This window comes from Manacus vitellinus, unplaced genomic scaffold (assembly GCF_001715985.3).
Source record: "Manacus vitellinus isolate BGI_N305 unplaced genomic scaffold, ASM171598v3 scaffold_93_pilon, whole genome shotgun sequence".
NCBI classification, from domain to species: domain Eukaryota; kingdom Metazoa; phylum Chordata; class Aves; order Passeriformes; family Pipridae; genus Manacus; species Manacus vitellinus.
Window position 1 is genome coordinate 280,752 of NW_021940884.1, and position 28,000 is coordinate 308,751.

Sequence of the window (28,000 nt, forward strand, 5' to 3'; positions counted from 1 at the left end):
GATAGCGGGAGGGACGGCCTGGCCGGGAAGAGCCTGTGCAGGGCTCAGGAACTGGGCATGGAGGCGCCTTGCCGGGCTCTGCCGCTCCGGGCCAGCCGGGATGGCCGAGGGTGAGTGTCCCCCAGGAGAGGGGTTTGCTCCGGGTGTTGGGTGTCAGCCCACGGCAGCGCTCCCTGGGAAGCTGCTCTGCTTCAGCCGTCACAGCAGGGAGGGAGGAACTGTTTCCATCCCTCGGTGGAGACCTGGAATCCAGCACCAGTTTGGAAGTGGGTACCTGTGGCCTGTCCAACAGCCAGAGCCCCGTTGTGCTGGTTTTATGATCCTTCAGAGTGACCTTTGCGAGGACGTGGAACTTTTGATTGCAACTCAGCAAGTGTGCTCCGGGGCTGTTCCTGGTGGTTTCAGGGCTGGGAAGTCCTCGGTTTTCCTTAGGCAGAGTTGTGAGCGTGGAAGCCAAGTTTGTGAGGAGAGGCTGTGTCCAGGTGCCTCCCCTTTGAGTCACCCTGGGGGAGTGTTTGGGGGCTGTGGGACACTGAACAGTGCTGCTGTCTCAAAGCTGTCCATAGATTTGCCATGGTGCAAGTGTCCACAGCCACTGATTGCTTTTGGAATCCAAGATTCAGCATTTGTTCCTCTGAGGGTCACAGTTTGATCAATGAATGTAGGTGTCTACGTTGTGCCTCCTGCTTGTTCTCAGTGGCAAAGTCCAAGGCAACTGTACAAAAAAAAAGAGCAGGTAACTGGAATTTACTGGGTTATTTTTCTTTGTGAAGGAGCTGATGTGTTTCAGCCTGATCTTTGAAGTGCTCCAATTGCACCCAGAGGGCAAGAGTGTGTCATGAAGTTTCAAAGCTTTGGAGGATGCTGGGGGGAGCAGGGGCTGGAAGTGATACTTTGTGCTTTTTGATTTATGTTTATGGGCTCAGGTTTCTTATGACTTTAATCTGGAAGAATCCCATAATGTGATGGGCTGGTTACAGCTTTCCAGAGGAGTGCAGTGCAGCCAGTAAGGCAAAGCAGTTGGAAAAGGCCTCAGTGGTGGCACAGGAATCGAGGAATGAAGGAGAGGAGGAGCTGTGATTGCCTTGGGTCTAGCAGGGCTCCAGGAGAGGAGGATCCAGGTGAGACAAACGTTCCTCTGGCTCCCTTGGGAGAACAGGGGCTGAATCTCTCCATACCCCAGGCTTTGCTGCTGACCTGCCATGTCTTAGAGGCTTTTTAGATGAGTTGCAAGCCCCTCTATTGATCAGATTGGCAGCAGCGGGGCCTGAGCCAGCCCACAGGACCCTGTGGGGTCTTGGCAGCCATTTGGTCTCTCTGTCAAGCAAGGCTGAGGAGCACCAGTGAGCACCAGTTGTGGTGTGAGTGGTGTGACTATTCTCAACTTTTAAAGCCTGATAATTCTTATCAACACAGGGGTGACCATTTCCTCCCAAGGAACTGCAGCAGAACTGAGATTTTTGCCTTGGAGGGGTAGGATGTTGTTGGTTTGGGGGCTTGGTTGGGGTTTTATTCTTTTTCCTTAACCAAATCCCCAATTTAAGAATGTGATGGTGTCTGAGTGGGCCTGTTCTTTGAGGGAGGATGTGGAAAAGCACAGGCTGTGAAAGGCACAGCACGAAGCTGCAGTGTTAGGGCCAACTTTTAAAGCACCTTTTGATTCCGGTCTTTGTGTGGAGGAGCTCTGGACGTGCCTGTTCCTGCCAGCCTGGCTGCCCAGCAGTGACTGTGCAGCTGCTGAGCCCAGACACGGCAATTTGGGTTGGAGGGGTCAGAACTACTGAGCCCTGGTCTGCAAAACAAAAATGGTGTAGTAGGTGGGTGCTTCCAGGTTACCAAAAATGGAAGTAAAGCTTCAAATGTAGCTTTTTGTGTCATGGAACAGTATTGAACATTGGCCTCTGTCCTTCCTTTTAACTTCATTTTTTGGGGGGGAGGAGAAAAATGAGATGCTTTGTTCCACCAGAGCAATCACTTTTGATCCAGTTATGGGCACATCTGAAAGTTACTGCTTCAGGTTTTGACATGAAGTATTACAAAAAAAATCTTCTATCCCAAGGAGTCATTATCCGTTAGGAAAAGCACCATATGACATGATTTCCCATTCTGAACCCCGTTTGCTCAAAGGCATGGCCACGTTCAAGCAGCTGTTGAATGTGCTCTCACAGCCCTGTGGTTGGTGGAAGCGCTGGTAAAAGCAGCAGCAATTAAAAATATCAGTTTTATTTTTATTGATGACAGCTCAATACAATTTTGGTCTCAGGAAAGTTTGTATGACTTACAGGAGAAACTTCTGAACAATACAAAGACTGTTCCCCAGAACCCAACACCCACCAGATGGAGGTGCCACGTTCTGTCAGTAAGGCTGAACTTCTATTCTGGTTTTATGTCCTTCTAGCACTGACTGCACATCTTGGCATACAATCCTGGCCTTTGAGAGGCCTCCCAAAGAGTGTAAGAAATGTCCTGCTGGGTCAGAGCATCAGTTCTGTCTTCAGCAGCTGTGAAAATCGTGGAATCCTGGAATGGTTTGGGTTGGAAGGATCTTACCCTAACCTGAGGAGTGACCATTGGGCTCCACCCTCTGCTTCCTGTCTGGTGACTGACTTGAGAGGTGTCTATCTCAGGGATCTGGGGTAGCTCAGCATTCTGAGGCCTGTGTTTTACAAGTCAGACCAGATGCTCATAGTCCTCATCACCATGAGATATTGGTAGTCACAGAATAGTTAATTAGAGTTGGAAGGGACCTCTGGAGACCATCTAGTCCAACTCCCTGCCAAGGCAGGGTCACCTAGAGCAGGTAACCGTGTTCTTAAAGCCCTGTTAATGCAGCTCACAAGCTCTTTTGGGTGGTATTTCCACCACAGATACCAGGGAAGCCAGTGTGACTGTCACCAGGCTGTCTCTGGGATTCGAGATGTTCCCTTGCTGGTCGCTGTGGGCCACTAAGAACCAGTTCACAGAACGTGTGGGCAACACCTTGGTCCTGCAGAAGGACAAGGTAGACAGCCTGCCCCAACTGGGCTGGATATACTGGCCCTGTGACCTCCCCCAGAGGAGCCCTGGATGTGTGAGAGCTTGGGATATGGACAAGGAAGTGGGGGTAGCCCCCAAAGCCACCCCCTGCTCTCGGCACCCGTGTGCCTTCCCCTTGTCCCGTGGAGCTGGGCTGTGGGAGCTTTTCTCAGAGTATTTCCCTGGGGATGTGCCAATACTCTCAAGGATGTGTAACCCTTCTTGTCCTCACTGTGGTGTTGTAAGAGGAACAGAAGCTCTTATGCCATAAATACCCAGGCTGTGAGATAAGGAAGTTCACGTCACCCAGGGGCTGTTCCAGCCGGAGCAGGATAACCCATGCCTGTCTTTCCCGCTGGCAAACACTCCTGCTGTGGATGATTTTGCTGCTCCAGTGGTTTCCTTGGGGGTGAATAACCTTGGAGAGGGCTTCAATGGAGAGAGGAAGGAGGGGGGAAAGAAGAACCAGCAGATGTAGGACACACTGAGCGTCACGGGCTGACGGTTGCGTAAGGCAAAGGAAACTCTTGCTGGTATCTTGGCAGGGAGACACTGTGGGACTCTGCAGCTGCCAGTCGTGGCACGTGTCACCTGCAGGACCCACTGCCGTGCCCGTGGCTCACCTGGAGAGCAGCCAGAGCACACAGCCCAGCAGTGCCCTGGTGCCTGCAAAGGTGGGGTTCCTGCACTGGGAACTGGCTCTCGACAGGACCAGGCAGGTTATGTGATGTTTGTGAAGGTTGGGATACTCTGCTGTCCCTTCTCCTCGTGCCATGTCCCCCCTTCAAAGCCTTGGCCTTTGTGCTTGGTTGTAAGGATCTTCTGGGAATAACTGTGTGTGCTCTGGGGGCGGAGAGAAGGCAGATACCACCAGACCCCTCTTCAGCATGGCCAGTGGTTCTCTGCCCATGGCAGGGGTTGGAACTGGGAGACCTTTAAGGTCTCTTCCAACCCAAACCATTCCAGGATTCTATGATTAGCCAGGCCCCTGGTCCCAGAGGTGATTCTTCTCCCTGCTTTGAGGTGCAGTGGCAGGGTTGGCAACAGTGTGATCCATGGCTGATCCCACTGGATCTCCACTCAGCAGTAGGAGGAGCGCTGCTTCCCCCAGCTGCCTCTGCAGCTACTGGTGGTTGGGTTTCTCCTTGCTTGGATTACTACAGAAGGATTTTAAGGCTTTTCTTCTCGCTGAGTCTCAAAAGCCTGAGTTGATCCCCGTGGTGTGCAAATGCTGAAACTCATCCCTTCCCCTCCCTCGCATCTGCTTACGATCAGCCGTGGGATTTACTGGATAGCTGGTCCCCGCTGCTTCCTTTTCCAGGGTAGATTTTTTCCCCTCTTTGTTTACTCTAAAAAACACTGAAGTTGCATGGTAAAAAAAAAAAAATATTAGAAAAATTAACTCTGGGCAAGGAGAATCTGGGTCACAGGCTGGGATCCCCAGGAGGGACATGCATCCTCCAGGCCTGGAGCACAGGACAGTGTAGCAGGCAGGGTTCAGATGCCAGGCAAAGGTGCAGAAATCTGGCAGAGATTTTTGTAAGTGCTGTAGGAATCTGATATTAATATTGACAGGATCAGCTCTTTTCTGCCTCCTTTTAACTTGCTTGATACCAGTTGGAAAAGGCCTTTCTCAGTACCTCTGGGAAGATGGGAGGAGCTGTCCGACAGTGCTCTGGGGAGGTGTCTGCTCTGCTGAAATGCTCCTGCCTTTGGTGGGTGCAGAGATTTGGGCTGAAATCAGATATTCCTGTGGCTGCTGGTGTTCTGCAGCCTGGCTGATATTCTACTCAGCATTTTTCCCGTTGCTCATGTTCCTCTGCTCTCTGTTCAGAGCAGACAGAGCAGGTCCCTGCTGCTACTTGCAGGTAGGTTGCTCAGCCAAGCTGCAGAGCACAGGTCGTGCTTACGGACAGTGAGTGGAAAATCCCCGTTCTCTTCCTCACTTTGGATTTATCCAAGCTCTGTTGCATCTGTTTGAGTGTGATTTTGGGGCAGGGTGAGACTGGAGATGCTTCCTTAGTGCCTCTCCAGGGCACTTTTCCATGGCCTGTGGGTTATCCCTGGGAAGTTCCCAGGCAGGTGCTGTAGGGGTCATTGTAGTGGCTCAGGTGCCTGCAGTCACTGTTGGCTGCACGTCTGATCCAACGTTTAAGGATATTCCAGAACTCCTCAAGCTGTTGGTTGTCCCCATTTTTGGTTTTCCCTGTCTCCGAGTGCTTTCCCATCGCTCCATCTGTTACATCTGAAGGTGATACATACCCTGAAAATGAGAATGAAGCTTCTGTAGGAGTCTCCAGACAGCCCACAATCCACCATTAGGATGGGCTTCCTCCCTTTCCATCTGGGAATGATTGTTTGCCCTAAAACCCAATAGGAGTATTTTATATGCGAGGTTCCCTTAATGCTGACACGAATGGTGAGGTGGGAGCATATCCCTGCTCTTGGCTTTGAGCAGTGCAGGATAAAGGGTCACTGGGTAGATGTTGCTGAGGTTCTCTGAAGAAGGAATCATGGATTCATATCCCTGAAAAGTGAGTCCCTCTATTTCTACCTTAGTGGAAATGACCAGAGCTTAGCTGCATTGTTACACATAGGGAACCTATGGAGAGGGGAAGTTCAGGGATACATGCAGGCAATGATTAAGGATGAGATAATGCAGCCTTGAGACATGAGACCCCAGGAAATGTGGCAGTTTATGCCATCACTCGTGGAAGTACTTGGCTTTGCTTTATTTATAAGCACTACATCATCTGGAGACCCCAGCTGGACACCTTTCTGACTCTTTGATCTTCAGGCTTTGTAGTCCAGAAATGCTGTGCAGAAGAGGTGAATTTGTGCTGGGAGGAAGCTCCAGGGCTTGGTCCAAGGCTGCTGGAGGGTGAGAGGCTGGGTGGGGTTCAGACCTCATGGGGCCACAGCCAGTGTTACCCAAAAAATTTGCCTGCTCTCTCCCACCACCCACCCTCCCAGTTCCCTCTAATCTCTGTGCCCTAAGGAACACTGACAGGAATAAAAGGATCTGATGGCCACAGCCAAACTTCTGGCTTGCTGGAGCCCAGCTTTAAACTCGGCAGGTCTCCCTGATGCAGCAGCACAACACTGCTTCAGTCCTGCTGGTTTTGAGACAGCTCCAGCAACTCTGCTCAGCATCTCCTCAGGGATCTGGCATTTGCAAAGAGCCAGGACAGTGCTGTCACATGTGTGGAAAACATTATCCAGATCCCTGGTTTTAAGATGGTTTTGGGTTTGGCTTCGGAGTTTCTGTTTGTTTGGTTTTTCATTGGAATTTTTGTGGGATTTTTTTTTTTTTTGTTTTAGACTGTAGCTTTTTCTGAGAATTTAGTCCTGAGTAGCAATTCCCTGGATTCTGCTGCTGCTGTTTCTGGCTGCCTGACAGCTGTTGGATCCAGAGCTGCAGGGAGCCCCAGGAAGTGCTGTGTCAGGCCCTGAGCAGAGCCTTGGTCAAGGACAGCTCGACTGTCACCTTTGCAGTGTTTAAAATGCAGGTGCAGGGTGTGCCCAGCCCCATGTGCAGGCAGCCTTGTGCCAGGGCTCTCCAGGGAGGTGGGAATCCCTGGACAAGTCCCCAGTCACAGCTACATGGTGGGACCCTGTCTCTCTTTGAGCCTCAGTTTCCCTTTCTGTAAAGTGGAGAAATCACAGTGGTGGTTCTGTAAGGAGCTTGGAGATTTAGGACTTGTCACCTCCAGACCAGGGAAAACCAACTGCTGGAAACCCCTGAGAGATTTCACCTCCCAGCAGCTGGCAGTGGGAGCAGCAGGAGTGTGGAAGCCTGGCTGGAGCAGAGCCATCTCACAGGACCAGGAGCTCTGCATTGGGGACACCTGTGGGGTGTTCCTTACAAGACTCTTGTCCTGCAGAAAGGGATTTTTTTTGTCTCAGTAAACCCTTTTTGGCCTGTCTGTCCTCACTGCAGGTGTGTGTTTGTTTAGCCCCTGGACTCTGCTGCTGGCAGTGAAAATACCAAGACTTACCTTGGACAGAAAGGGGTCTCTTAGTCAGGATTCTTCTGGAGCAGCTTATTCCCAGAGCACAGGGCCCCTTGGGCAGGCTGGGACAGCCTGGGAGTGCAAGCAGAACCTGCTAGCTGCAGGGATGGAGCCTGGGAGGAGGGCTCAGTGCCCAGCTGAGCCCTTGGCTTCTCTCAGGGAAACTCCTGCTTGAGCCAGAAGTGCCTCCATGTGATGGCAGAGAAGGTGCAGCTCCTTCCTAAGGGTACCTGGCTCCGAAGGAGACTGAGAGCATCTTGTCAGATCCACTGGGATAACAGCATGATTGTGCCCTGAAGCACCATCAGGTTCCAGCTGAGGTTAAAGAAAGCAAACTCCAGGTGTTTATGCAGGTTATTGTTGTGGAATTCTTGACTTTGCAAACTTGAGCTTAGTGAAAATCTGTATAAACAGTGTAAAAAGAGAAATGAATCCCCTTTTAAAAGATAATATTTTTAGAAAATGCTGAACTCTCATCCAGGAATGATTCAAAGGAATCTGACTTTGTCCTTGCCTCTTCCTCCTGAAAATCCAGGTTTAAGTGAGTTTAGATATACACTTGGACTTAGTGCTGCAGGAGAGTGTTCTCTGAGCCCAGGAAAATACATACAGTGAACCTAATTCCCTTTCTGTCTCCCTTCTTCCCCAGAGCAAGCTTCCCATGACTAACAGATGCTGGCCTAGATTATGAGCTCAAACAAGAACGCTCGCTACAATCGATTCTCCAGTGGCACAACAAACATCACTCCTTCAGAAAACACTAACGGGGTAAGGTCACTGCTGGTGGCAGAGCAGAGGGACTAGATGCCTTCTGAAATATGGTATTTCCTTGCCTCTTAAGATTCTCAGCATTCACAGATAAAAGTTAGGAACATGTATGTGTGTTTTTTCACCGGTTTGGGAAAGATCTGAAGCCTTTATATGCCCTGACCTTCATTTCCTCCATATTTCAGACGAGAATGGAAACAACTTTTGGACCAGCCTACTCTGCTGTGACCACCATCACAAAGCGTGAGTATCTCATGCTTGGAGCATCTCACCAAAGCACTGTGGGTCATTCCAGGGTTGTTGTTGTTTTCTACAAACCATAAAGCTGTTGGGAGAATCACTGTGTTCATTAGCCAGGGGCTGGTTTTAGTGCTTTGCAGCCCCAGTGTCCAGACATGAAGGAAATGAGAAGGCACAGGAATTGTCTCCCCTTAGGCAAACTGAGCAGCACCACTGGGAAGCTCCTGTTGAAATTGGGATAGTACAACAAGGTTTGATACTGATTTCAGCACCAAATCTTACTGATCCCTGTGACAATCGTCACCAGCACTGAAAACTCCATCTTCACTCTTGTGCCTGACTGTGAGTCACTCTGGAGCTTTGGTGAAACCCCCATTGCCATTTTTAGCTCAGACAGGAGAGGATGCAAATGCCTCTACTTATTTAGAATTCCTGTGCCTTTTTCCTCAAAGCTCAGCAGGTGAGGGAAGCCTGAGGCCTGACACGTGGGGTGAATGTAGGAAGAGGTCTGGTTTTATTTTGGAATACAAATATCCTTCCTTTAGTAGAAACAAGAAGACTTGACACTGATTTAGATAAGAAAATTAACATGTGCCTGAGGAAGATGTTTGGATTACATTTGTCTTGGACTCTAGGTGGTTTTGGACTCCAGAATATTTACATTCAAACTTTTACATGAGTCAGTAACACAATCTCTATACAAATATCTCATATTTAATTTACCATGCCTCCCTTGTGCTGCAAGAGTATCCAGACCTTCCTGGATCCGAGCAATTTTTGTTGGTGACTGAGATATGTGGGAGTATAAAGTTTCCTTTTAATAGTGTTTTTACCTTGTGAACCTGACAGAATATAACCTGTGCTCTTTTCTGGGCAAGCTCTCAGTGATCAGGGTTGTTCTACCTGATATGTCCAGTCACGAACTGGAATTGGAGAATCCCGAGTCTTTTCCTTTTCTAAGGAACACTTACAGCTACAGAGGCTGACCCATAGTTTGGGAATGTTTCTGAGGAGCCTAAATGCTTGTTTTTCTTTCTTTGATTCCCTTCTAAGCTGACGGGACCAACACTTTCAAGCAGCACCGCCGGACCCCGTCCTCCTCCAGCACACTCACCTATTCCCCACGGGATGAGGACGATGGCATGGTAGGTGTTGCCAGGGCCCTCCTGACTGGCTTAGCTGAGAGATGAGAGATGTCTGGTGTTCTCTGGAGTCCTCTGCCTCCCTCATCATTCCTGTGCACTGTTATATCCAAGGGAGATTCCTGCACTGGGGGCAGGACCAGCCTCAGCATTCCTGGCTGCTCCTGTGGTTGGTGCCGTGGGGAAGCAGCTGATTCTGACCTGGGGCTTTAAGCTGGTGCTGCTGGTGCTCATTTTCACACTGCTTGAAATGGTTATGTGGTTTCAAAGCCCGGGAAGTACAAATGCCACAGACCTGTGTGTGTACCTGGCTCTGGGAGAGCAGGTGCTCAGGAGGAAACAGGCACAGCCAGGGATGTCTGGGCTGTGACTGAGGCCAGGCAGTCTGGTCAGGGCCTGTTGGATGGATCCCAGCTGGCTCTGCAGTTGAGGCCGTAGAATCCATTCCTATTCCCACCTCCAGATGGGGCTTCTGGCCACAGGGAGCGGGTTTGGAACCTGCAGAGTGGGATGTTGGACACTACAGACTGTGCTGGGCTCCTGGGGGCTTCTCACACAAACCATTCCCGTGTCTCCCAATATTTTTGAGGAAAAGAACTTCCCAATTTTGCATCCAGCTTTCTTACTCACTTCTGAGTAAGCTGGTTTTGGGGAATTTAGTGATTCAACAGGCCTCAGGGTTAGCTGCTTAGAGAGAAATTAAATCAGCTAAATCAATTAAATCAGGAACAGCAACAGCAAAGCAAACCTCAGGGAAAGGATGGACAGCTCTGAGGCCTGGACCTTCTCCTGTCCCTGGTGCTCCAACCACGTCTCACAACCATGAGCTCTGTTTAGATTTAAGCATGTTGGTAGTAAACTTCAAATAAAGTACTTGTAGACTTAGTCAGGTTACAAGACCCAGCTTCCAAGCTAGAGGTAAATGGGATCCCTGCTGCTGGAGTTATGCCCTGACAGACTGGGGTCAGCAACAATATGGAGCTACAACACTTCTGAAAATAAATTTGACACCAGATTGCAAAGAGCTTTATTGTCAGCATCCTATAAAGTTCCTTCTGTTGCTCAGACATCTTGCTGCGTTTAATGTGAGCCCATGGGGTTTTTTGTTTGTTTTTTTTCCTAACAAGTCCTTTGAACATTTGCCTGGTGTCCTTGGCAAGTGCAGCTCTCCATCCCCTCACTGACCCCACGGAGCTGGGCCACTGCTCCAGGCCACCCTTGGCTGTGAGCATGACCCCTGTGGGCTCAGTGCTGGGCTCACTGTGCCCTTCTCACGAGCTGGGCAGTTCTCACAGGGCAGAGGGGAGCAGTTTTGCAGGGGAGGGGATGCTGGGGATACTTCATTTAGCCAGGTCTGGTGGAAAAGCTCCTTTGAAAACCCTGGTGTCACGAACTGAGGTGTGCAGCCAAAAATGGGGGAGATCTCTCCTGGGATCAGCCCCAGTCCTCTTGGGCAGTCTCAGCCCACCTTCCCCGGAGTGCTAAATGTTCTTAAGCAAAAATAGCAGGAGAATTAATGAGTGGTTCAGGAAACAGCATGAGGTGCTGACAATCCGGAACCACCCCAGCCCTGCTCTGCCTGCCGCTCCAGACAGACTCACTAACCCTTTTAGAAAGCTTCATTTGCTTTGTCAAGAAATAATCTGGGATTTCCCTTCCTCATCACTGAGTTTTCCCTCCTCCAGAAGCTGCCAAGGGCTTGTCAGCCATCAGTGAGACAGCTGGAGACGCGTCAGAGCCCTTCTGTGACCTCCACCACCCCTTTTTCTTTCTTTTTAAAGCTTCTGTTAATGAAACCCAAAGCAGAGCAGTGTGTTCTGTGTGCAAGGCAGGGATTACTGAGCAGCTGCTGTCAGCTTTCCATGAAAATAGTGCCTCAGGTCCCTGTGAGGACTCTGCTGGAGCCTTCACGTGGAGCCTGCACTTGTAGCTGAGGTGATGGGAACTGCAGCTAAAGGTTACAGCTGAATATTGGCACAAATAGATACTAGTGGATGAAGGCTGCCTGGCTGTCCAAAGTCTGTTGTTTACAGGGAGCTTCACCTCTGAACTGGAGGCTGGACTGAATTACCAGCCAAAAACTATCCATCTTCCATCAGAAGATTTGGGAGCTCCATCCTTGGGCTGTTTGAAGATGCACCTGATGTTTAGTGCAGAAATAAGGTCTCTCAAGTCTTGTCCTTGTTTGCTTGGCAAGAAGCAAGGCTGAAGAGACCCAGAGGGTCTGTAAATGCCAGCACATCCTCTGCCATTCCACATTGTCTCTGCAGCCAAGGGAATGAGGGAGCTTTCTCAGCACATTCATTTGTCCCCTGTGTAGTTAACACCAGCATTACCCCAACCAGGACACAGGGCTCTGAGCCCACAGTGTTACAGAAGCCTTGAAAGTCTGTGTCTCACACCTCTATCTCCTGGAAATGTTTTTGGGCAGCAGTCCCCCTTTCCATTGCTGGCCACCCAGGATGCTTCTTGTGATAAACCTGCCTCCCTGCAGAGCCTGCCTGTGCTGCCCTCCACTCCGTGTCACCTCCAGAGTGGGAACTATGCACAGTCATTCTTGTTATTTTAATAACTTCTGTTACTAGTGGAGGAAAATAATAAGCTGAATGGATACACATAAAATTGATTTACTCATTATAACCCTTCCTCCTCAAGGTTTACCTGTTTAGCCAATAAATATGCTGTCTTTAAGAAAAAGCTTTATGCTTTGGCTTCTGAGCAGATGCAGCAGTTCTGAGCTCCTGGGAGTGCAGGATCATAAAACTGAAGCAGCAGAGGAACCAGCAGGATCCTGATCTGCTCCTCTTCTGCAGCCCAGCCAGGCTGCACTCAGACTGCAGCCTCTGAACCTCATCCTACAGCTTTCATTGCTGGATTTCCTGACTGCCCCCCTGCCCTCTTACATTGCCTTTGTCCGTCCCTGAGTCTGATGTTGCCCCCTTTGACCCAGAATGCACACACAGATTGCAGCTCACAAGGTTCAGATGGAATACGAGGGAAAGTGTTTTGCTCCCAAGGTGCTGCACAGGAACCTGGGGCAGCAGAGTCTGGTCCGTGCAGCTTCCCCTGTTCCAGCTGGGCAGTGCCAGGGCTGGCCTCCAGGGTCAGGGAGAGTCTCAATTCCAGCCAGTGATCTCCAGAGCTGCTTCCAGCCAGCACTGCTCAGAGTTGGTGGCTGACATAGCTACATCCAAGCCATGTAGAGGTGACACATGCAGGTGCCATCGGTCACCTCCTGGTGCCAGGTGCCAGAAGCTTACAGCTTCATTCTCCCATTTCTTTGTCAAAACATCCATTCTGCTCCTTGACTACCTTTATTCCTTCCCTCTGCGCCCTTCCTAGTCTACCAGGAGCATCTCTTCTCAAGTAACCCAGCCCTGGCTGCACTCCCAGGCAGATTTGGGACCCCCAAATCCAGACACTTCATGATCTGAAGAGCGTCCAGTTTTGCTTTGACGCCAAGTTTCATCTTGGCTGCGTGCTGCTGGTTGATATTCCCCCCTCAGAGATGCACTGCTGGTTAATATTCCAGAGGCAGCATTCCCTCAAAGCCAATCCCAAGGCCGCTGCAGCCAGGGGGATGGTCGTTGGTCGGTGCGCGGTGTCCGCTCCGCTCTCCCCTCCCGAGCAGGAAGCGGCAGAGCCGGGCTGTGAGGGAATTCAATAGAAGGAAGTCTCCACACTTACGCAAAGAAATTTGGCAGAAGTTAGATAGCGAGTGCAACAACAAGTGCTGCTGCAGAGATTGGAGACAGGGCAGGAGCTGGAGCAGTCTCTGGGGGAGATTTACAGAGCTTTCCATGAAGGATTAATTCTTCCAGACCATTGCTCTGCGGGTGCCCACGGTAAGTGCACAGCGAATGCACCTTGGAGAAAGGGACGTGCTTGGAATTTAGATGTCAGCCCGGTTTAGGAAGTTAAACCTTAATCCTGTCTCTGAGCACAGTGCAGGGAAGGGCACACAGCAGCAGGGCCGCTCAGTGCAGCTTGGAGTGGAGCAGCGTAGTTTTGGGAGGGAGAGGACTGAACTTGAAGTGTTCACACAGAGTTTGGGAATTACTTGGACTAACCAGAGCTGGTTTTATCTCTTTGAAGCCCCCGATCAGCACCCCACGCCGCTCTGACTCGGCCATCTCCGTCCGTTCATTGCACTCCGAGTCCAACATGTCCTTGCGCTCGACGTTCTCACTCCATGAGGAAGAGGAGGAGCCAGTAGGTATTTGGGATTGTCTGAAGGAGCAGTATTAGGAAGTGCAGTGACAAAAGAGTAACTTAGTGGACTCTTGTGAGAACACAGAGCTGTCACAGACAGGTTTTTTGTGGTGCCTGGCTGTCAGGACTCCGGCTTTAACTTTGTTTCCACCACTGGCTTTGCTTCCTTCTGAGCCATTTCCCTGTCTGTGGAGCAAGGACAATGGTGAGGCTTTTCTGCTTCCCAGATAAACTGTAAACCTTTGCAAAGTCCTGTGTGATTCCCTGGCTCTGCTGCAGAGCAGTGGGGGTTGCAAGGCTCAGGCTGGTGGTCTGGCCCCAGGCAGCAAGAGAAATACAATTCCCCACGGATTTGGAGCCCTATCCCACATTCAGGGATGTGTGGCACCCCACTGACTTGATTGTAAGCCCTGGAGAGTGCAAGGAGTTGTCTGCATATTAGGGGAGGACACTTTTAAGCTGAGCTTAGCTTGTGACCCAGTAACTAACCCCAGACTGGATGAATAAAAGGTCAGGTGGTGTTTTGCCACTGATCTGGGATGAAAGTGTGTTTCATATTTAGGAACCCAGGGGGTTGTGTTTGCATTTCTGAGAGCAGTATGGGATGAAAAGAGAGACTGAGCTGCAGAGATTGATTTGAAATGCTCTGAAATGTGAAGCCCTGCTCTGGCATGGCATGGAGAGCTGTGCTGCTCCAGGAGATCATGCTCAGGGTCCTGGAGAGCTGTGCTGCTCCAGGAGGACGTGCTCAGAGCCCCGTGCTGGCAGTCGTAGTTGGTAAACAAAACTGGAGAGATGGGCCCATTGCAGCAGAAACAATGTTGTTTCTGCTTCATAAGGGAATGAAAGAGCCCTTCCTCCAGGATGTTTCAAAAATACAAAAGGGCAGGCTGCTCTAAAATTGCTTTCAAACTCCAGGTTTAGTACATTTTTGACAACGCTCTGTTCAGTCCAACCAAGCACAAAGTCTCAGCCAGTGCAGCTCACACAGGTCTGGTGACTTGAGTCACTGACAGAGAAGTTGGTCTGAGCAGTTTGCTGTCAGGTCCTGATCCTGCCAGATGCTGGTGGGCCCCAGTTTGTGATGAGCTGAGGGTCTCCAGCCACTCCCAAGTTTGTTCTTCCCCTGCCTCTTACTGGAACTCAGCAGATCCAGATTGTTTGGTTGAGATAGTGAACCCCCCCCCCCAGTGTGCCCAGTGCCCCAGGCTCCCCGAGACTCACCTCTGAGGAGTATTTTGTTCCTTCTGCAGAGGAAGGCTCTTGTGTTTGGACTAATCCTTGTGCTGTCTTTGTCCCTTTCTGTCCCTGCAGGAGCCCCTGGTGTTTGCTGAGCAGCCCTCTGTGAAGCTGTGCTGCCAGCTGTGCTGCAGTGTGTTTAAGGATCCAGTCATCACAACCTGTGGGGTAAGGCAGAGCTCTTCAAATCACCAGCATGTCCTGTGTGAGCCAGAGCCAAGCCCTGACTGTCCCCACTGACTGTCCAGCAATCCTGGTGCTTGCCTAAAGTTGGATGGCTTTTCCCAGGAGAGCTGCCCTGTCCTGGCCATGTTCAGTCTGTCCTGAAGGGCTCTGCAGGGAGCTCCAGGGCACCCCAGCAATGGCTGCTCCTCAGCTGGGAGGGAAGTGTTGCTTATAAAACAAAAATGGCTTGAAGCTTCGTGTAGTTAATGCTTGCAAAGGGATTTGAGATCCTCAAATGAAAGGCACAGAGCATTATGAATATTCTTCTGGATTCCATTTTAGTGGGATTTAATAGAAGCTGTAAATTATTCCTGCTTCTGTGCTACTTGTGAAGAAAGATGGCTTCGAGATGGGCTCTCTAATGCTTCTGATGTGCTTCTGATTACCAGGATGGGGCTGTAGCAACAACAGCTCCGGATTGTTTATTGCAGTGAGGGTGCTGTTCCCCAGAAGTGCTGGAAATTGGTGCAGTTTCGCTGCACCATTTCAGAAAGCAGCTCTTCACAGAGACGCTGAAATGCACTGGATAACGTGGAAAAAAACTCACTGCAGGAAGCAGCCTGGCTTGGTGTGCAGTCCTGGTCTGGCAGCTCTGGAGGGCGCTCCGTGCAGCTGTGCCGGGCAGGAAAAGGAGCAGGGCAGCAGATAACAGATAACAGCTCTGGGGAGGGACTCGCAGCCGCTGCCGGGCGCTGGCCCTGTGGCAGGGGAATGTGGCTGAGGAGGCTCCAGGGAGCCCACGGGGCAAGGTCAGGAGCAGTGAAATGCTGCAGCCTTTATATTCGTGAGTGTGGCAGATTGTGTTTGTTACTTCATCAAGTTAAACTGCAAGAACAGAGAGAGGGAGCTATTTAAAGTGCTACAATTTACAGAGCATTTAATGGACTTACAAACCAGCTGTTCCATCTTCCTGGCAGCATGACAGGGCAGCTCCAGCTGCCTTAGAAGAGTTTCAGGGACATATGTGTAATGGGTTGACTGGGCAAAGACAGGGAAAGGCCAGTCTTCCCCTTGCTCCTTCCCTTGAGGACTTCTCAGGGTTGTGAGAGGCATAATATGGGCTAAAGTGGAAGGTGAAGTAGGGAAACCCCATGCAGATGTGGAGGGTAGGAAGGACTTGGACATGTTCAAGAGTAGGCAGGACGGAGCCCTGAGCTACCTGGTCTAGTGGAAGGTGTCCCTGCCCATGGCAGGGGGTTGGAGCAGGATGATCTTTAGGTCCCTCCCAATCCAAACCATTCTGTGATTCTGTGAATATCAGAGTGTAGCAGAACATGCCCGTGGCTTTGGCTGTCACCACAATCATGGCCTGGTCCTGAACGGGGCAGAACATCAAAGTTTAATACTCTCAGGAGCAGGACCTGTGCTGCACCCTGAGCAAGCAGCTGGGCTTTGCCCTGTGGTGCTGAGCTAAAGCAGGCAGAACAGCTGCCGAGGCCCCTGAGCCACAGGCTTGGGTATCTTCCACCTTTCCCATCATTGTCCACAGGGAATAATTAGCCTGCTCTCGTTTTACGCTGACGCTGCTGTTCCTCTCTGTCTCCACAGCACACGTTTTGTAGAAGATGTGCCTTAACATCTGGTGAGTACAGAACTGCTCTTGTGTGATGCAGCCAAAACACTGTTATTTTCTGGTTTGTTTGCTTTCACTTAAAAAGAAACCTGCAGAAAAATATTCAAAGGGCTTAAAACAAGCTGTCAGTCAGATCTGCCACTGCAGCGGTGAGGGCAGGGGCCGTGCAGCTCCCATGGAACACACTGGAGCTTGGGCACTGGAGAGAGGGCTGGGCCCAGCTCTTGGGCACAGGATGTTCTCAAATCGTGGAGTATGCCATGGATAATCCCAGGATAATACACGTCTCGCCCAGAGCTGACCCACTGATTTCAGACAGAAAGCTTTCTGTGGCTGCCTGGCTAAGGAACAGGGGGGCTGTGTTTGGCAGAGCCCCATCAGCCCCTCCTCCCCCAGCCCCTCAGTGCCAGCGCTCTGGCCCCTGGTTGTGCCCCACAGAGCTGCTTTAGCTCACCCAGCTCTTCCAGAACCCTGAGGGAGCCCAAGCCTCTGGCTGCTGGCCTGGGATAACCAGCTCCCACTTGGATTGGACTCTGCACTGCAAAAAAGACTTTTTTTGGCACAAGCCTGTGCCCCTCTTGGCAAGTTGTTGTTCAGCACAAAGCCAAGCCATTGGCATTACCAGCACAATGAGCCCAGGAGGGGCAAGTTCTGCAGAAAAGCAGCTCTTTCTGCCTTACAATTTTCACCTTCCACATGTGAGGGTCCCTCTGCTTTGCATGATAATCCCCTCACTGTGCTTTGCTATATCTGTCTCAACCCACATGTTCTGTAGCAAAAGGCTTTGCAGTTGCAATCCCAAGTTGCTCAGCTTTGCTCCTGCCCTCCAAGCTCATGTTTCTGCCTCTGTCGTAGCCAGATGTGAGTTGGCCTCTTGTCCCCGGTAACAAGTGATGGGACAAGAGGAAAGGGCCTCAAGCTGTGCCAGGAGAGGTTCAGGTTGGACATCAGGAAGAATTTCTTGCTGGAAAGTGTGATCAGGCCTTGGAAGGGTCTGCCCAGGGAAGTGGTGGAGTCACCACCCCTGGAGGTGTCCAAGGAACGACTGGACATGGCACTCACTGCTCTGGGCTGGGGGACAAGGTGGACATCGGTCAAAGCATGAAGTCATTAGTCTTGGAGGATTTTTCCAGCCTAAATGATTCTGTGATTGCTGGCCCATGGTGCTGCTGGGAGCTGGAGCTGAGCCCAGGCCTGGGTGAGGGAGGACGTTATGGATGGGGCTTCTGCCTATGAACACTCACACTTCACCAGGCACAAGGTAGTCTGAATTGGAATTATAGAATATGGTCAGCTGGAAGAGACCCATCAGGATTATTGAGTCCAGCTCCTGACCCTGCACAGGACACCCCAGCAATCCCCCCATGTACCTGAGGGCATCGTCCAAATGCTCCTTGAACTCAGGCTTGGTGCTATGACCACTTCCCTGGGGAGCCTGTCCCAGTGTGGCCATTCTTCATTGGTAGCTTGCTCAAATTATCATGGCTTAACAAAAACTGTAACTTTTCCAAGCGCCAAGACTAACTAAAGATAGTGGCTCACAGACCTTGTGTAATATTCATGGCTCGTTCCACGGCCACCCACCTGGGACTTGGCTGACTTGGCCAGGGAAGGCAAAAGAATAAAGTCTCCAGGCAGAGGCTCCTGGAAATGCTCCTGCACTGTCTTTAATCCTTGCTGACTGTGTTTTCCGTCCCTCCCTGGCAGAGAAGTGCCCCGTGGACAATGCCAAACTGACCGTGGTGGTGAACAACATCGCGGTGGCCGAGCAGATCGGGGAGCTCTTCATCCACTGCAAGTACGGGTGCCGAGCCGCGGCCAGCAGCAAGCCCACCGCCTTCGAGGTGGACCCCCGAGGGTGCCCCTTCACCATCAAGCTGAGTGCCAGGAAGTAAGTGCCCTGTTCCAGCCTCTTCAGGGAAAGGGCTGCGCCAGCCTGCCACACCTGAGCTGCCCTGCGGCTCCGGGGCCGCGCCGCTCCTGCCAGCGCTGCCGGGAGTGGGAGTGGGAGTGGGAGTGGGCAGGGGGGCTGAGGGGATAAATCAGTTTTGGGATGGTGGTACATGGGCTGGTCTCAGGGGAAGGATGCTGTTCTCTGCTCCCAGCTTACCTGAGTACCAGCACTGGGACAGGGACGCTGTGAGAGCAGCCCCCTCACTTCTGGGGCGAAACGCTGTGGTATGGTCAAGCAGAGACCTTGGGATTCTTTTTGTGAGAGGAATTATCCTAGTTATATCCTGAGAATCTGAAATCTGTCTGCCTCCCCCTCCTAAATGCATTCCCTGTTTTCCCTATTACCTGGCTGATAGGGATTGGACTGATAGGGATTTCCACAAGCTTTCCCTGCTTGTGGAAAGCTGTTGTTTGTGGGTGCTTGAAGGCTCAGCCCTTCAGCTGCAGAAGTAGATATGCCCTGTGTAAACGTGGCTTGTTATTACTCTTAATTTTCTGGTCAAATGAGAATTAAAAGCTGGAATTGCAGTCTTAGAGCAGGAGGCTTTGGACCTGACAGCCTTACAGGGCTGGTTTGCTCCTTTCCTGACAACCTGTGTTACTTCCATTAATTTTTGCTCATTGCTGATTTTCCCTCCCTTTGCTTCTCTCCGTGGGCAGGGACCATGAGAGCAGCTGTGATTACCGGCCCGTGCGCTGCCCCAACAACCCCAGCTGCCCTCCTCTGCTCAAAATGAACCTGGAGGCACACCTCAAGGAGTGCGAGCACATCAAGTGTCCCCACTCCAAGTACGGGTAAGGACCTGATGCTTTTGAGTGGGGAAGGTGACCTGAGGTAACTTCTGAGCTGCTTTTTGGTCGCTGCAGCCTTGGGGTGACCCTAAGGACTCCGAGCAGCTCTCCCCAGTGCTGTGCTCAGCCTGAGGCCGAGCTGAGGGTTACAGGGCTTGCAGGAGGCAGCCCCTGAACCCCTCTCCTGGTGGGAACAGGCAGGTCCTGGTGCCCAGGTGTGAGCCCAGGAGGAGGGTGAGGTGTGAGGAGGCAGAAGAACAGCTGGAGGAGAGTCAGAGCATGAAGGGAGGAGGATTACAAGAGTAATTCGAGCACCGTGGCAGTGTCTTGCCAACCAGGGCGAGGGAAGTGCTGATCTGCCCCAGAGGGTTCACTGTCACCAGAGCAGGGGGACAGCTCGGGCTGGGCCTTCCCTGCTTGGGGTTACTGCAGGAGGAGGGTTCACACAAAGGGTTGTCCAACCCACCACCCAGGGCAGTGGTGGAGTCACCATCCCTGGAGAGACTTAAAAGCCAATGTTGCATTTGAGGACATGGGTTAGTGCTGGGCTTGGCAGTGCTGGGGGAATGGTTGGACTCGATGGTCTTAGAGGCCTTTTCCAACCTCAACAGCTCTGTGATTGTATGATCCTTAGACATGTCTTGGCAGAGGCAGGGGAAGACAAGTCCTGGCAGAGCATCCCTGACTCCCTGCCATGCTGCAGGCCCAAGTCAGCATCTGCTGAGGTCAGCTCCAGTTTTTTCCACTTATTTTGGTGCTCCTGGTGAGCACATAAACTGACACCACACTGTCTCTTGCCCGAGATCTGCTTTTCCTTGCAACTACCCAGACTGACAGTCTGTTTTGGGGCCAATGCTCTGGCTGGAAGAACAGGAGCTGCTTGGCCTCCATGTTGCCCTGCAGTTGCCTGCACCCAGCAGGATCATGGGGTCATTAAGATTGGAAAAGACATCCAAAATTATTGAATCCATCCTTTGAAGGATAATGAACCACAGTAGCCCTGCTGCTGGTGGGAAGAGCAGGACAGCTTGGGAGCCACACGGGCCTTGGAGCTCCAGCGAGGAGCCGGCTGAGCAAGGAGTCTCCATGGGAGCCCTGCTCCAGCCAGCGTCTGCCTTCCCTTCAGGTGTACATTCATAGGAAACCAAGACACTTACGAGACCCACCTGGAGACGTGCAAGTTCGAGGGTCTGAAGGAGTTCCTGCAGCAGACAGACGATCGCTTCCATGAGATGCAGGTGGCAATGGCCCAGAAGGACCAGGAGATCGCCTTCCTGCGCTCCATGCTGGGGAAGCTCTCTGAGAAAATCGACCAGCTGGAGAAGAACCTGGAGCTGAAGTTTGGTGAGTCTGCTCTGGACGAGCTCTCTGGTCAGAGCTGTAGGGACAGGGAAGCTCTTTGTTTGGATGATGCATTACAGGACTCATTCCGTGTTTAAAACTGGTGCTGAGCAGGTTTCAGGAGGTTCAGATATTCCTTGCAGAGGGACAAATAGGGGTTCCATTGACTTTGCTGCCAGAACATCCTGGGACCTAATCCTGCACTCACTGGTCACGTGGCAAGTCCTAGTAATGTCTACAGGCAGCTGCCACCTTTCTCCTATGACTTTTTCCTGTGCAGTCCATGGGCACAGGCCCCTATAAAAATCAGCAGGTCAAATAGCCAACAGTGCAGCTATCGTGGAGTGAGCAGGGCTCTTGGACACCCCTGCTGTACCAGCCCTGTTGTGCTCCCAGATTTGCTGGTTCTTAGCATCCGGGTACAATTTCCATTTGAGGAACAGACACCCTCCTGCTTTCCCAGCCAATAGCAGCAGTGTGTCCTCCCTCCGTGTTCAGAGGTTGGGTGGCAGTTGGGTGTCCTCTGCCTGTTGCTTGGGATGCCCTCAGTGGCTCTGCAGTGACTGTGGGCCTGTCCTTCTCTTGTAGATGTTCTGGACGAGAACCAGAGCAAGCTGAGCGAGGACCTGATGGAATTCCGCAGGGATGCCTCCATGCTGAATGTGAGGAGGGGCCCTGGGATGGAGCAGGGATTGCATGGAGTTAGCTGGCTCAGCTCCTAGCTAGGCTTGTCCTGCAGTGGGAGAGGCTCTGGGGTCCCCCCTGCTTGCTGGCTCTGCTCACACCAGGTTTGGTTTGCCTGTACTGCAGTCGAGGTCTGGGGAAGGGTTTGAGTCAGAGGCAGCCTGGGGAGCAAGTGCTGGTCACTGCATCTGGGCTGCTGCTGGAACTGGCTCTGCTGCCTTTTCTCGGCCTGTTGTTGCTCTGGGAATGTGTTAACAGAGGAAAGGAGCCCTGCAGCAAGGGAAGAACCCTCTGCTCCAAAGCCTGGGCCTTTTACACTTGCCAGGGACACTGTACCCTTCTCCCTGCTTGTGGAAAGCTCACGTGGCTTGTTCTGTTTTTCAGGATGAGCTCTCCCACATCAATGCTCGGCTCAACATGGGCATCCTTGGATGTGAGTATCCCTGTGGGCTTCCTCCCCTGGGGCTGGGTGTGGGTGGTGGCCCATGGAGCCCTTTTGGGTGGTGTTTACAGGTGTGCAAAGGAACAGCACTGTCCTCCCACCTCTCACCTGCTCTCTCCTTTCTGCAGCCTATGATCCTCAGCAGATCTTCAAGTGCAAGGGGACCTTTGTGGGCCACCAGGGCCCTGTGTGGTGTTTGTGTGTGTACTCCATAGGAGACTTGCTCTTCAGTGGCTCCTCAGACAAAACCATTAAGGTAAGAGCTTGTCTGTTCCATGCACCTTCTGCACTGTTATGTGGGACAGAAGCTGAGTTCAGTTTGGGGGGGGTAATGTCACTTCTTAAACTTTCTCCCAAAGAATCTTAAATGATTCTTTGTGATTATAGTTTGGCAAAATTCTCTGGGAGGAAACATTACTTGATAGTGAAATTGAGAGTCAAGAGTTATTTTTGCAAAGCTCAGATTAGAATCGCATTCCTGCTGCTGCTGGATTTGCTTTATGTGGTGTTTAGGGTATTCAAGCCTATTTCAGCTTCTGATTTTATTTTCCTTTGTTATAAAAAGTCATCTTAGAACAAAACATTTGTCCCTGATCCAAAGTGTCCTTTTCCCATTTTATGGCATGTTTGTTTTCCTTTGTCCTGTTTGCAGTAACTCAAACTGACAGCACTGCTCTGGTGCAGCTTAAACAGCCCTTCCCAATGTCACTGTGGTGGCTGCTGGCTGGGCTGGGGACCCCCACGGGCTGCTACGACTAATCCTGCCAGGAGCAGAGCTTTGGTTTAGTTTCCTTGGTTTTAGAGCCACGTGGAAGAAAACGGATATTGCTGTACTTTAGGGAAAGAAACTCCCCTGTCCTGGCTGCTCCAGGCACAACATTCCCTCTTGAGAGAGCAGAGTGTGCTCAGGGGGAAAACTTTGCAGTGGCAGAGGAGGCTGTGCTGTGCCACTGGAGCCCCAGGACAGGGTGAGAATTGCTGAAGCAGGAGCCTGAGAGCTGCTCCTCTGGTTTGGTTTGTTGTGTTGGCCTGGGCCGAGGAGGACAGAGCTGCAGAGGGCTGATACCTGCTGCTGTCCTGGGTCTCACTGACTTCAGCCTGACCCTTTGCAGTAGATTTCCTTTCCCAGACAAGTGTATCCGTGCCCAGGACTCGGCAGGCAGTGCCCAGGTGACAGACAGCCTGTTTCCTCCTTCCGCTGCTGACATCCTGCCCGCTCCCAACTCCTGCCTCGTGTTTCCTGTTAGGTGTGGGATACCTGTACCACATACAAGTGCCAAAAGACCTTGGAGGGTCATGATGGAATTGTACTGGCTCTCTGCATCCAGGGGTGAGTGGAGAGGGACATCTGCCCCTGGGGAGAGCGGGGGAGAGCATGGGGGCTCCTGAGCATGCCCTGACAGTTCCCATCCTCTGCCCTGCACAGGCCAAAATTGTGCATCAGAAGCACATCTTGCCTCTGCTTTTTAAAAATGGACAAAGCGGCATCTTTGTGGTGTCCCCTGTGTCCTGACTTTGTCCCTGGTCACCAGCAGGGTGCTTGGCCTCCTGCTCCAAGGGCCAGTCCAGCCTGGCCTCCCATGAGCCAGGAACCCCGCTCTCGGGGTGGGTGTGTGAAGTCTTGTCCCAGTGAGGCTGTGGGACTGCAGCTCCTGGCCCAGACAGTGCCTGGGGACAAACTGGGAACCTGCACATGGCACTGTCCTCCTCTGACCCCCCTTTGTCTTCTGGTGACATTCCAGGAACAAGCTGTACAGTGGCTCTGCTGACTGCACCATCATTGTGAGTACCCTGACCCCGCTCTGCAGCCGGGATGGGAGAGCCACAGGCTGCTCAGGAGCAGGGACCTTCTTCTGGAAGGCTCTTCAGCTGCCAGTGGTGTGGGACTGATAACCTGTGTGTGCTCTACCCACTGCCTCAGCCAAGTCACTCATGGGTTGGATTGGGGGGGTTTCCTGCAGGCTGGATTTCCCAGTCCCTGCTCCTGTGGGGGGAGCAGGAGGCTGGTGCTGTGAGCTGGGACAGGGTGGTTGGTCCTGATCAGCCAGGACAGTGGCTCAGACGAGTGCCCTGTCCTACCTGCATGTCAGGAAGGGCCTCAGCACGAAGGACTTGCCCTGCCCCTCATGGGTGCTCTTGCTTAGTGGGTTTGGCAGTGCTGGGGGAACGGTTGGCCTCGATGATCTTAGAGGGCTTTTCCCATCTGAACCCTTCTGTGATTCTGTGATTCTCCTTTGCAGGTCTGGGATATTCAAAACCTGCAGAAGGTGAACACGATCCGAGCACACGACAATCCTGTTTGCACTTTGGTCTCCTCACACAACATGCTCTTCAGTGGCTCCCTCAAAGCCATCAAGGTACAGCTCAGGGGGCTCCTCTGGGGCTGGTGTGGGACCAAGGGTACAAACTGTCGGACAGAAGTGTCCAAAGAGGAAGAAAGTGGCATTTTGGTCTGTAGGTGACCTTGTTGCTGCGCTCTCCTGAGCCACAGAGAAGCCAGTACTGCAAAGGTTTAGCCCATACTCTGCACTCAAGTCAAAGGTGTTCTGGGACCTGGCTGCAAAAGCACTTTATTTCTTCCAACTCTGTAAACCTGAGGCTGCAGGTGGAGTATCCTGGCAAGTCCCAAGTGTGTGTGTCCTTGGACCCCCAACAGACCTGCTAAGACCATTGGGAATCATGTCTGGGCTCCAGAATTGGCTGGGGATTCAGGCTGCCTGTTTTGAAACCGCCTCCAATGGATCTTGAGTCTGCATTCTCTACCTAAAACATGCAGAAATCAGAGAACAGCTTTGCAAGCTACCCTTTAAAGCCTTGGCTGGATTCCCATGGTTCTGCTTCCAGCTCCTGGTGAGACAGCTTATGGGCCCGTCCATCTGTAAGAGGATGTGTGCTCTTTTCTTTAACCAGGGCCTGGACTGGTTCGGCTCTGGAGAGAGCTCAGGGCTGGGGGAGCAGCCAGACTGAGCAGAAGGAGAATATGGGGCCTTTTGGGTTTGCCATCCCCAGCCACTTCCTGCCAGATGAGCTGAGCAGGCCAGGAGTGCTGCTCAGAGTGGGGAGAGTGAGATCTATCAGTCCCTGCACGCCAGAGACTGAGAATGGAGATCTGTGGAGACAGGCTGGGAGTGGAAGCTCAGGGCAGTTCCTTACTGCAGCTGTGGTTTAGGTTTTCAAGCCCGTGGCTGTGCTAGGGAAGGGTCTCTGCCAGCAGTAATGCAGTGTCCAGGCTGGCTCCCTCAGGGAACGTGCTGACTCAGCAGTTATTGTGTTTTATCTGCAAGTCAGTGGGTTCAGGCCATTCCCAGCAGGCAGCAGAGCTGGCACAAGGATCCCCACAGAAGCTGTGAGGGCCTCTTGCGGGGTGGGCATGGGTGGGGAGCACCGGCCATGTTCTGCCCAGCCCCACTGGGATTCTCCTCCATGTCTCTGTGTATTGTCTGTGCTTTCCACAGGTCTGGGATATTGTAGGTACTGAGCTCAAGCTGAAGAAGGAGCTGACAGGTCTCAATCACTGGGTGCGAGCGCTGGTGGCTTCCCAGAACTATCTCTACAGTGGATCCTACCAGACCATCAAGGTGGGACCCTGGCACTGGTGGGACCCAGCGGCTCTCCCTGTGCCCCCCTGTGCTCTGCTCCCCTGTGGAGCAGGACCAGAGGCAGCTGCTGGGATGTGAGATGACTGCTGACACACGGGATTCTCCTGTGTTGATTGCATCTCTGCAGGCTGGGCCTTGGGGGCTGCTGGGGAGGCTCACTGGGATAAACTGGGGCCTCGGCCCTGGCGCCTCGTGCTGCCTCTGCGGCTGCTGCAGCCTTATCTGTGCTCCCACTCCTGCTGATAACAGGCAAGGTCACTGGCTGGCTGCAGAGTTACCATAAATCTGTGAGGGTTCCCAGTGCCCTCCACACTCTGTGCTGGCTCAGGTTTTGATGAATACTTCACCTCAGCATCTGGGGGACACAGAACTGCAAGTTGCCCTCCTCAGTGCTAATAAATCCCTGTTAATTTGTCTGCATCAGGTTGTAGTGCTATCAGGGAGTGGGTCGTGTGTGCATGTGTGTGTGTAGTCACACACACGGGGTGAGCAGTCTCCACAACATTTTCAGCCTGGATGTTCAAAGCTGGGTAGCCAATTAAGACAGCAGGGCTTTGCTCATCATCAGTACTGAACATTCCCAGCTGGATAGATTTGTCCTTGAAGGTGTGATCTGGGCACACATGGAGCCAGGCTGACTCAGTGCGTGGCAGAATGGCTGCAAGGGATCTCGCCCCTGGAGAGGGGTTCCTGCACGGGTCTCATCCTGCCTTTGCTCTGGTGTCTCCATCAGATCTGGGACATCCGCAACCTGGAGTGTGTCCACGTGCTGCAGACGTCCGGGGGCAGCGTGTACTCCATCGCCGTGACCAACCACCACATCGTGTGCGGCACCTACGAGAACCTCATCCACGTAAGGGACGGGCTGGGATGCATTCCTGGCAGTGAGGCTGGGGGAGAGGGGTGTGGAGATGGGCACCTGGCCCTGCCTGTCCCCCCTGGCACACGTGGAGCGTGGGGGCACAGCACCCACCTTGGAGTGTGTGTGGAGGTGGAAACACCTCTCGGAGGAGAGGGCGGCGGCCTCATCCCAGCACAGCTCCGAGCCCAGCTCTTCCCCCGCAGGTCTGGGATATAGAAACAAAGGAGCAGGTCCGCACGCTGACAGGGCACGTGGGGACGGTCTATGCCCTCGCTGTCATCTCCACACCAGATCAAACCAAAGTCTTCAGCGCGTCCTACGACCGGTCGCTCAGGGTACGTGTGCGGGGCTGGGACAACACGGGGGACCTCGAGGGAAGGGGGATGGGGATCCCCATCCCTCGGTGTGGCACCTGCCTCGGGGCCTGTGACGTGAGATCCCCTTCCCGGGCTGTGGCTCACGCCTGCCGTGTCCCCGCAGGTGTGGAGCATGGACAACATGATCTGCACCCAGACGCTGCTGCGGCACCAGGGCAGCGTCACCGCCCTCGCCGTGTCCCGTGGCCGCCTCTTCTCCGGCGCTGTGGACAGCACTGTAAAGGTGGGTCACCCCAGCCTGCTCCAGCATGGTTTGTGCTCTTCCAGTGCTGGAATTGGGGCATTAAATGAGTTAGGAATCGTCTTCAGACAAACTGACGGGAGGTTGTAGCAAGGTGGGGGTCGGCCTTTTCTCCCAGGCAACAAGTGACAGGACAAGAAGCTGTGCCAGAGGAGGTTCAAATTGGACATCAGGAAGAATTTCTTCACTGAAAAGGGTTGTTAAACACTGGAATGGGCTGTCCAGGGAGGTGGTGGAGTCCCCAGCCCTGGAGGTGTCCAAGGAACAACGGGACGTGGCACTCAGTGCTCTGGGCTGGGGGACAAGATGGGGATTGGGCACAGGGGGGACTCCATGGGCTGGGAGGGCTTTTCCAACCTAAATGTGGTTCTGTAGCACAAGGGGGTAGTTCTCAACAGGTGGGAGACTCCACTCCTGGCCAGGGTGTTGTGGATGGTGGCAGCCCAAAAGGAGGTGCTGTGGGAGGATGAAGAGAAGCCCCCAGAGCTGCTCAGGAGTCACTGCCGTGGGTTCCTTTGTCTCCACAGGTCTGGACGTGCTAGTGAGAGCTTCACACTAGTCCTGCACACTGAAAGACCAAAAACTCTCCCCTCCATCGGCCTGTGGGTGACCACATCCTCCGAAATGACTGCTGCAGCTCCTCCTGCACCAACCACTGCCTGCTGCTGCCCCTGGGCCGGCCCCCCCGCAGGGATCCCGGCTGGCGGCTCTCCCGATGGGTCTGCCCCATGGATGCTCCAGATGTTCCCCCAGATCTGCCCTAGATGATTGGAAAAGCAGAGGAAGCATATCCAGTGCCTTCCTCTGCCTGTGTCCCCCCAGCTGGGGACACCCCTGGGGCTGGGGCTGGGGTGACTCTGGGCCCCAGGGCTCCAGGCCGGGCGAGCACAGCCCTTGGCCAGTGATGGGACTGGATGGATCAGCGTGTCCCAGTGGTGACACTGGGAGGCTGCTCCCTGGCCATGGTAGGACTGAGCATTAGGCCCTGCCCTGGGTGGGCACCCGACCCCTTTCTGTCTCTAGTATTTAATTTTACTGCCAAGGCGCCGGGGCCGATCCATCTGGGAAGAGGTATTTCCTTGAGTAGCCAGGTACGATTTTTATGCCACAGCTAGTTCTCAAATCAAGTTCCACAAGCCCATTGTTCACCACCCTGTAATTATGGTCTCCACATTAAAGACAAAAAGCCTCCGTTGCATTTTTACTCACATTTTCTACTGTTTTTAAGATTGTAATATAGATTTGATTATTTCTTCATTGACAATAAAAGCAGAAAGAGTTG

The 28,000-nt window shown here is 52.5% G+C and overlaps 1 protein-coding gene across 4 annotated transcripts; it reads left to right on the top strand.

The window, feature by feature from the left end:
* TRAF7 (TNF receptor associated factor 7) lies at positions 1–28,000 on the top strand. 4 transcript variants are annotated; one of them, XM_029965266.1, is made up of 21 exons: positions 1–110; positions 7,678–7,796; positions 7,982–8,039; positions 9,090–9,181; positions 13,274–13,390; positions 14,705–14,797; positions 16,403–16,436; positions 18,135–18,318; positions 19,041–19,175; positions 20,299–20,516; positions 21,102–21,175; positions 21,582–21,630; positions 21,768–21,895; positions 22,887–22,969; positions 23,382–23,421; positions 23,880–23,996; positions 25,095–25,217; positions 25,972–26,091; positions 26,304–26,435; positions 26,581–26,700; positions 27,246–28,000. In XM_029965266.1, exons 2-21 carry the CDS (start codon positions 7,716–7,718, stop codon positions 27,258–27,260), a joined length of 2,013 nt encoding a protein of 670 aa, XP_029821126.1. In that variant the 5' UTR covers positions 1–110; positions 7,678–7,715; the 3' UTR covers positions 27,261–28,000. The 4 variants fall into 4 exon arrangements, with proteins under 4 accessions (XP_029821126.1, XP_029821127.1, XP_025752280.2 ...); XM_029965267.1 differs by lacking the exon at positions 1–110 and adding an exon at positions 783–1,121; XM_025896495.2 differs by lacking the exon at positions 1–110 and having other exon boundaries at positions 7,184–7,796.